General features: G+C 42.0%; 2 protein-coding genes and 1 long non-coding RNA gene across 3 annotated transcripts; 2 read left to right on the forward strand and 1 right to left on the reverse strand.

Moving 5' to 3' along the window:
• LOC119555174 lies at window positions 1-507 on the forward strand. The gene is made up of 3 exons (XR_005219866.1): window positions 1-219; window positions 305-382; window positions 437-507. It is a non-coding gene; the product is annotated as an uncharacterized LOC119555174 (long non-coding RNA).
• Window positions 508-6,164: 5,657 nt separating this feature from the next.
• LOC119554395 (cuticle protein 38-like) lies at window positions 6,165-6,610 on the reverse strand. The gene is made up of 2 exons (XM_037865276.1): window positions 6,599-6,610; window positions 6,165-6,538 (listed from the first exon to the last, which is right to left on the reverse strand). Exons 1-2 carry the CDS (start codon window positions 6,608-6,610, stop codon window positions 6,215-6,217), a joined length of 336 nt encoding a protein of 111 aa, XP_037721204.1. The 3' UTR covers window positions 6,165-6,214.
• Window positions 6,611-6,953: 343 nt separating this feature from the next.
• LOC119554450 lies at window positions 6,954-7,339 on the forward strand. Its single transcript, XM_037865361.1, has 2 exons — window positions 6,954-6,965; window positions 7,019-7,339. Exons 1-2 carry the CDS (start codon window positions 6,954-6,956, stop codon window positions 7,337-7,339), a joined length of 333 nt encoding a protein of 110 aa, XP_037721289.1.
• The last annotated feature ends 1,813 nt before the right edge of the window (window positions 7,340-9,152 follow it).

Below are 9,152 nucleotides of genomic sequence, written 5' to 3' on the forward strand. Positions count from 1 at the left end.
AATTATAGGATACTCCGTCGAATTGTTAAGGAAATACGCCTGACTGCACGAAATCATCTGACTCAGAATCAGATGTTGACGAGGAGTTTATAAAACACTTGTTCAGCGATGATATGCTGAAAAAGGTTACTTCAGGTGACAGTGAGGACAAAAGTGAATTAAGAAGCAGCAATGAAAAACCCTCTTCAAGCCATAAAGAGTCAAAGAAGTCTTTGGAAGGTAGGCACCTAACAAATTTCTTTTAAAAGATGATCAGCTAGATTGTTTTCCGGAATTATAAAAATATGGCTTTTCTTCCATTTAGCGCCTTTATGCCGATAGAAGAAGCAGAAATAAAGAAACCCTTACAAACAGACAACTCCTCTGAACTTATTTTGTTCTGGTAAGCAATCTGTACTAAATAAGGTAAATAACTTAGTTTTTAAAACCATTTTAGTAGCCCCATTCTAGAACCGTCGCCCGACAAGTTTTGTCTTTATAGTGACATCCAGGGGATCTCTGGACATTTGAAAGCACTTACAAAATCTAAAGGAGGGTTTGGTGCCGCCGTCGGAAGCATGTTGTACCAAAGGTCAGAAGAAATCAAAATTGTTACCTCAAAAATACCTGGAATGCCTTATGTCCGAAGGGTCTTCCTCGAAATGAGTTCCTCAAGAAAAAATTTCTGCAACGGCACTTTCCAACTGGGAAATAGGCAGGAAGTCTATCAATAATATCCAGTATCGTCGCGTTCACGGTGGAGAAATCGTCTTTAATCACATAACTATTGGTGAGAAAAAGTAAGCCCTAGAGATCACAGCGATATTGGAGAGTTTGATAAGCTATTAAGCTTAGCAAAAGACCATGGAAAAAAAGGAGACGTCCTGTTTGTCCTGTTAGAGCTCAAATATCTTCTTCCCACGCAGGCAACAGATGTTATGGTAATTGTAGAATTACCTCGATAAATTGCTGCTGTGGAGCCGCAGAATCGTGTCATCGTGTCCACGATGAAAGCATCACGGAATGCTCTTCTAAAGACGACATTCCAGAGATAATTGTTGAGCCGTTAAAGAAGTGCAACTGAATGAGCTTAGACCAGAGCGTCCCGTTTTTCTTGATGTTAAAGAAATGGGATCACTCCCGCCGAAGCCCCAAGATGAGGCAGCAATTCAGGATTGGCTGCAGCAGTGTAGTGACCCGATTTCCCATGAACAGAAATTCATAATCAATGACGAGAGTGCTAAGCTAGCGTTCTCAGATCCAGAAGCCATTATTTTGGAAAGCGAGTTAGCCGAGGAGCAGGTAAAGCCCTAAGTCCAGGAAGGTGCACCAGAATGTCTCCCCCTGAGAATGGATGACAGAATGGATTCACAGCTTTCCTCGAGGACTTCGAGGATATCATTGACCAAAATATGTCGGAGTACAGGAACCCGCAAGCCAAAAGACTCCGCTACAAGTGGAGCCAGCTTCAAGTCGGCGGAGCATTTTGGGAGAACGTTGGTGGTTTCGCCCTTACCAGTTCATCTGGATCAGGTTCTCCCGAAGATCAGGTAAGGGCGGAAACACCAACGTTCGCCCCAAAAGCTCCGCAGCCTTGAAATTTTATTGCTGATTCCACATGGAGAGAAGTCTTTTGGCTTCCGGATCCCTGTATTTCCACATGCTTTGGTCAGCGATGTCCTCATAGTCCTCGTGGCGAACTGTAAAGCTATTCTGCCACCCATTCTCCCGGGGAAACATGCTGATGCACCTTCGTTGACATCGGGGCTTCATCTGCTCCTTGGCTATCTCGCTTTCGAAAACAATGGCTACTGGTTCAGTGAACGATAGCCTAGCACTCGTCATTAATTATACCCGTTACTCGTAGAGTAAAAGGATATACTAGATTCGTCGGAAAGTATGTAACAGGCAAAAGGAAGCGTTTCCGACCCCATAGAGTATATATATTCTTGATCAAGATCACTAGCCGAGTCGATCTAGCCATATCCGTCTGTCCGTATGAACGCTGAGATCTCGGAAACTATAAGAGCTACAATACTGGGATTAGGCATGCAGATTCCTGAGATTCCTGCGCATCTTAAGTTTATTTCAAAAGAGTGCCACGCCCACTCTAACGCCCACAAACCGCCCAAAACTGTGGCTCCTAAAGTTTTGATGCTAGAGTAATAATTTAAACTGAAATGTATTGTTCTCATCAATACCTAAAAAAAACTAAAAAAACTAAAAAAAAAATTTTAAAAAAAGACCTAAAAAAACGTTGCCACGCCCACTCTAACGCCCACAACGCTTAAATCTGTTTACCTCCGGTAGGTGGCGCATTTCAATCTCGCTTTGCTGCTTGCATATCTCCATTTTCCTTTGGTTCCTTTCGCTGAGTAACGGGTATCTGATAGTCGAGGTACTCGACTATAGCGTTCTTCCTTTTTATATATTTAAGTTGCTGGGAAATCTTGTTACTTCACCTTGCCTTCTTATGCACCAGTAGAGCGCCTCTTTAGCTGTTCAGGGACCCTCATCGGCAAGAAGAAGCAAAATTTATAGGATGTCATTTTGAAAAGCTTGTTAATTTAAAAGTTAAAAATGTTTTAAAAATAAAAAGATTTTTCTCCGGATTAGATATTTAAACAAGGGAGAACGCTATAGTCAAGTACATCGACTATCAGATACCTGTTACTCAGCTAAAGGGACCAAAGGAAAATGGAGATATGCAAGCAGCAAAGCGAGATTGAGATGCGCCACCTACCGGCGGTAGACAGATTTAAGTGTTGTGGGCGTTAGAGTGGGCGTGGCAATTTTTTTCGGAACAATCGATAGGTATAGACGAAACCAATACATTTCAGTTAAAATTTTTATCTAGCATGAAAATTGTTGGCGCCACAGGCTTGGGCGGTTTGTGGGCGTTAGAGTGGGCGTGGCACTCTACTGAAACAAACTTGCGCTGCGCAGGAATCTCAGGAATCTGCACGCCTAATCCCAGTGTTGTAGCTCTTATAGTTTCCGAAATCTCAGCGTTCATACGGACAGACGGATATGGCTAGATCGACTCGGCTAGTGATCCTGATCATGAATATACACACTTTATGGGGTCGGAAACGCTTCCTTCTGCCTGTTACATACTTTCCGACGAATCTAGTATAATCTTTTACTCTACGAGTAACGGGTATAAAAATAGGCCAAAGGAGCAGCTGCGTACTTGGCGACCACTGGAGCAGCGGCGATTTCATTGTGCTTTTTCAATTTGCGGCTATACATTTATTGTAGACTCCTGTGAACTGCCGTCCACAGAAACATTTTTATATCCCCAAGCGCCTTACACGGAATTATGAAAATGGATTCTATAAATGATTGCGTGAACTTTTTTATGTTTATTTGGGTCCTTTTTTTGAGCCTTTAAAAACTCGCCGAAAGCAGAAACAGTTTCTTCAACACATCATCCGCCTCAGCCGTGGTCATGGAAAACACTTGCATCACTCCCGACTCAAACAGTCCAGCTTTCAGTCCGGGCATTTCCTTATTCCTGTCGCACTTCGATCACACAAGACATATATGTCCAACATCTAAGTCAGATGTGATCGAAGTGCGATATGATGCCACGCAGATAGGCTAGATATGAGCCAATGGCATTGTGATGACTATCAACGGAAGAAACACAAAGCGATATCGTGGAGAAGACTATGGAAGTGGTGAGTTTCAAGGCTCTTACACTATCCTTGGAGCGTAAATTTGCAGAAATTTAGTGAGGTCTGCGCCCTTTCCTCAGAACCAATCCTTCGTGAAATTAACTTCGTCTACTATGTGAATAAGAATATGCCCGGAGTGTCAGCTAGACTCTATAAGTCGGGAATGATCCAAGTGCTTGCCATGACCACGGCTGAGGGGGATGAATGTTGATGAAAGGGTTAAAGGGTATTTTGACATGTTTTTGTCAAGGGGAACTGTGGATCTATTCTGCCAAACATTCTCCGGGGGACACAATTTGATGCACCTTTCTGGACATCAGGGCCTTCTCTGCTTCTTGGCTATCTCGCGTCTGAGATCAATGACTCTTGGATTCGTAGACGTTAGCTTGTCACTCGTCTCATTGACTAGAAATGGCATTTGATGGGGATGGTGTCGGAAGTTGCGGTAATTAACGACTTTAGTGCCATTATCGATGGCAGCAGGTTTTGGTACCGACCTGCGTTCTATCGGCTCCTGTTTCACCTTGTAATTATTGGGTAATCGGTAGGTCTTGACTATCCTAGATGAATTTGGTGGTGGCATTGGATTCTTGACGACGATCACTTGCGTTGGTTAAAAGTTCTCCTGGTTTTAAAACCGGTGTGCTAAAATGTTTTTTTAAACTAAGTTATTTACTTACTTTACTACAGATGACTTACCAGGACATAAGAAGTTCAGAGGAGGTGTCTGTTTGTAGGGGTTTGTTTATTTCTGGTTCTATCAGCATCCAAAGGCGCTAAATGGAAGAAAATCCATGTTATAAGTAAGGAAAACATTCTAGCTCAACTTTCAAAGAAATAATCAGTACAGTGCTTACCTGTCCAAAGACTTGTTTGAATCGGAATTCATCCGCTTGCTTTTGCCTTTTTTAGGGATCTTCATTGGCTAATTTACTTTAGTTCCATTGTCATATGAAGTAATCTTCTTCAGCATATCAAAAAAGGATATGAAAAAGACTTTTATAAACTCCTCTTGCAGTCAAGGGTATGTCCTTCCAAATTGTAAGGATTATCCACTTTAATTTTCTGCGAACGTGACATCGTGCAAGAATAAAATATTGTACAGAATTGTCAGACGTCAAATTTTTCAACAACAACAAATCTACCAGTGTGGCTGCCTTAGCAATTGTCGATTAATAATCCCAAGCTGAAACAGTTCCTTATAAAGCAAGGAAGTACGTTATGGTCTAGTGCCTCTACTATAGGAAATGCAAGCAGCAAAGCGATATTGTGGAGCGCCACCACCCTCGATTTCAATATATTGTTTTGGGTAGGTATTGACGATAAGTATTGACTTGACAAATACATTACAGCTAAAAAATTTTTCAACCGTAAAAATTGTGATGGCCACATTTTTTGGCGGCTTGTGGGCGTCAGAGTGGGCGTGGCATGTTTGCAAACAAAGCTAAGGGATCTAAATCTGATCTCCCAGTTCTCTATCTCAAAAGTTTCGAAGATATCGGCGTTCAAAATGACGATTTTTTGAATATTGAGGGCGATTTGTTGGCGTTAACATTTTTTCTAACACCCAAACTTTAGGAGCAACAGTTTTTCGCGTACCAATCTTGCACCACGTATGAAAATAAGGAATCTAATCAACCCTCTAGCTCTTATAGTTTCCGAGATCACAGCGCTCACACGGAAAGACGAAAATGGCTAGATCAACCCGGCTGGTAATGCTGATCAAGAATACATATTATATATATATATACACTTCCTTTTACCTGTTACATACTTTTCCCCAAGTATAATATACCTTTTTACTCTACGAGTAACGGGTATAATTATGATTGGGATATTTCCTATGATCATGTGCTTCATACAAACTAAATTTTTAAACATTTTAGCAATTCAACAACATTGAACCTGTTGCTGAAAACCAGAGTTATTACCGTACTTCATAAAGAAGTTATGACAACTGTGTAACATTTTAGTGTAATAAGTAAGCATTTTTATACCCATTACTCGTAGAGTGAAAAGGATATTGTTACTTGGGTATAGTGTGGAACAGGTAGAAGAAAGCGTTTCCGATCCCATGAAGTACATATACAATATATAACCTTGATCAATATCACCAGCCGAATTGATCTAGCCATGTCCCTGTGAACGCTGTGATCTCGATACCTGTCAATTGAATTGAATTGAAATTAAAAGTTTGCCACGCCCATTTTAACGCCCATAACGCTTAAATCTGTCTAACAATATATTGAATTCGCGGGTAGGTGGTACTTTACCATCTCGCAATCTCTTGCGCTGCGTATGAAGCTAAGTAATGTAAGTCTGAGATCCATCTCTTTCGAGATATCAGCGTTTGTATGGACAGTTTGTGGGCGTTATAGTGGGCGTAGAACATTCGCGTAACAAACTAAACTTACTAAAATTATGTTTAAGTTAAGGGCGGGATATTAAAACAAGTCATTTCTTCTTTACCAACCCATATAAAAAGCTAAACTCTTTGTGGCAATATTCGTTTATATTAAATTTATATGAATTCTCCTAGGTGATCACAGTTTGATTTAGATAAACAGAGGTGCGTGAGCAGCGGCGTAGCTAAGGGGGGTGGAATAAGCTAAGGGAGAGGAGTAAGCCAAGGGGGAGGAATAGGCCAAAGGAGCAGCCAGAGGAGCAGCTGCGTACTTGGCGACCACTGGAGCAGCCACGGGAGCAATCACTGGAGCGGGGGCGATTCCATTGTAGTTCCTGGCGATCACCTGGCTGCTGGTGGCGGTCACGACTGGAGCAGGAGCAGCAAAGACCAGGGGAGCAGTGTAGGCCAGAGGAGAACCCAGGAGTCCCGGCTTGGCAGCAACGCAGGCGACGATGGCAAGGATGACAACAGCCTGTGGATAAACCAATTGAGTTAATATAATCCTCCGAAGATGCTTCTTTGAAGAACTTACGTATTTGAACATGATGGCTTTATTTCTTTGATTTGCTTCTTCGGAAGGCTAGAAACTGTTTAATATCCAACTGCTCTTGGTGGAGCATATTTATACCCAAAACCGTACTCCGCTTTGACTCATGTGCGCATTCAGTTCATTTAAATGCTGCGACAGTATCCCGTTACCGTTTGCACTTACCATACTTTATGTGATTTCCCACTGCCGAATGTGGAATATCTGTTGGTGGCCAATGGATTCGATGGCCTGAGGTCACAGACGCAGTCTTAGGTGTATAAATAGCGACATAAAGTGTTCAACGACATCACACAAGTTCAAGTTTTCGAACCGAAAGCACCAAAAATCAACCATCACAATGTTCAAAGCCGTGAGTTTGAGGATTTCATATTGAGTCTAGTTTTCTAACTGTTTTATCCTTAGGCTGTTGTCATCCTTGCCATCGTTGCCTGCGTTGCTGCCAAGCCGGGACTCCTGGGTGCTTCTCTGGCCTACACTGCTCCCCTGGCCTACTCTGCTCCCGCTGCAGTGGTCGCTGCTCCTGCTCCAGTCGTGACCGCCACCAGCAGCCAGGTGATCGCCAGGAACTACAATGGAATCGCCGCTGCTTCAGTGATTGCTCCCGTGGCTGCTCCAGTGGTCGCCAAGTACGCAGCTGCTCCTCTGGCTTATTCCTCCCCTTTGGCCTACACTTCTTCACTGGCCTATAGTGCGTTTCCGGCTGCCGCTCCAGTTCTGCTGTAAGAACGTTGACTGATCGATAATTAAATACAAATTAATCGAAATCGAAAGAACTACAATGGTTTTATTGGGCAACGGAGATACTGTGCAGCTACTGGGCAATTTTAATTGAAATAGTTACTGTCAGCCGGTCGTGGCCATAAACAACTGTTGTGACTGCCCACTCGCACTCCAATGTTTCCGGATGCACATCACGTAGCCAGTGGACAAGTTTTTGGCAACGGCAGAGGTCGCTGGATGCGTGATATTTAAGAGTGGCCAAAATGGTTTGTTTGGATGTTGTTGTCTACAAAAATTTGTAATTATGTCAAGGTCGCTAAGCAGTCGAGGCCGGGCTAATGAACTTTTGAGTGCTAAGGGAATGAGGTAACGGAATTTAAATTATACTGTTTTAGACCCATCATGTTTAGATAAGAATATGGATTTTAAACAGGAATTTGCAGCTTAAAATCTACTTTCAGCTTTCTATAAACATAAAGAAAGTGACTTAAAAATATGTTTGTTTTCGAGTCGATCTTCCCAGATCCTAGATTCTGGAGGTTCTTGCGCAGCGCGAGTTTATTTTGCCTGAGTGCCACGCCCACTCAAACTCCCACAAACGCTCATAACGCTACATTCTGTCTAGCACCCACATTTTTCAAGATCTTGTAAAAGCGTAAAGGGGATTTTGGTTTGATTTTGAAATCGGACCATCCATTAAATTGATATAAGCAAATAAAGGAATCGACGTAAGGTGGGAAGAGTCGCTTTGCTGATTGCATGTTTCCATCTCCATCGCACTCGCCTTAGCTGAGTATCCTGTTTTTGATAGTCAAGGCCATTAACTATAGCATTATCTCTTGTTTTAATTTGTAATAACAAAAATCCTCCGACTTTACGATCGCTTGCGAATGAAAAGGATGAGTAATTCATAAAATAATGTCTGGCGACATATTGTAGTTGCTTGTTATCTCTTGAAAAAAAATGCTTTGCACCGCTGTTTCATTTCGATTTAATTTAATGGCAGATTCAAAAGAGAACGTAACGACTCGCTAATGAATTAGCATTTAGGGTGCGCACCTCACCGGCTAACTGTTTAAAGCGTGCTACTGTAGTACATTAGTTATATACACGAAGGATTTTTCTTGCATCTTAAATTAGGTTAAAAGTAAAGCCACATCAAGGTTCCCCAAAAATATTATTCAAGAGCGAATAACATCAGCTAATAGGTCGACTATGTACTTAAACACTTATAATTTTTATACCTGTTACTCGTAGAGTAAAAGGGTAAACTAGATTCGTCGGAAAGTATATATATTCTTGATCAGGATCACTAGCCGAGTCGATCTAGCCATGTCCGTCTGTCCGTCTGTCTGTCCGTCCGGATGAACGCTGAGATCTCGGAAACTATAAGATATTGTTTCAGCAGAGTGCCACGCCCACTGTAACGCCCACAAACCGCACAAAACTGTGGCTCCTACAGTTTTGATGCTAGAATAAAAATTTTAACTGAAATATATTGTTCTCATCAATACCTATCGATTGACCCAAAAAAAGTTTTCCACGCCCACTTTAACGCCCACAAACCGGCCACAAATTTCAAAAAATCGTAAATATGAGCGCGGATATCTCGGAAAATATCAAAGATAGAGAATATGGATTTCAGATTTAGATTCCGTAGGCGAATATGCCACGCCCACTCTAACGGCCACAATCCGCCCAAGCCTGTGGCGCCCACAATTTTCATGCTAGATACAAAATTTTAATTGAAATGTATTGGTCTCGTAAATACCTATCGATTGATCTAAAAAAAACTTTACCACGCCCACTCTAACGC

Source organism: Drosophila subpulchrella, chromosome 3L, assembly GCF_014743375.2.
Source record: "Drosophila subpulchrella strain 33 F10 #4 breed RU33 chromosome 3L, RU_Dsub_v1.1 Primary Assembly, whole genome shotgun sequence".
Lineage (NCBI taxonomy): Eukaryota > Metazoa > Arthropoda > Insecta > Diptera > Drosophilidae > Drosophila > Drosophila subpulchrella.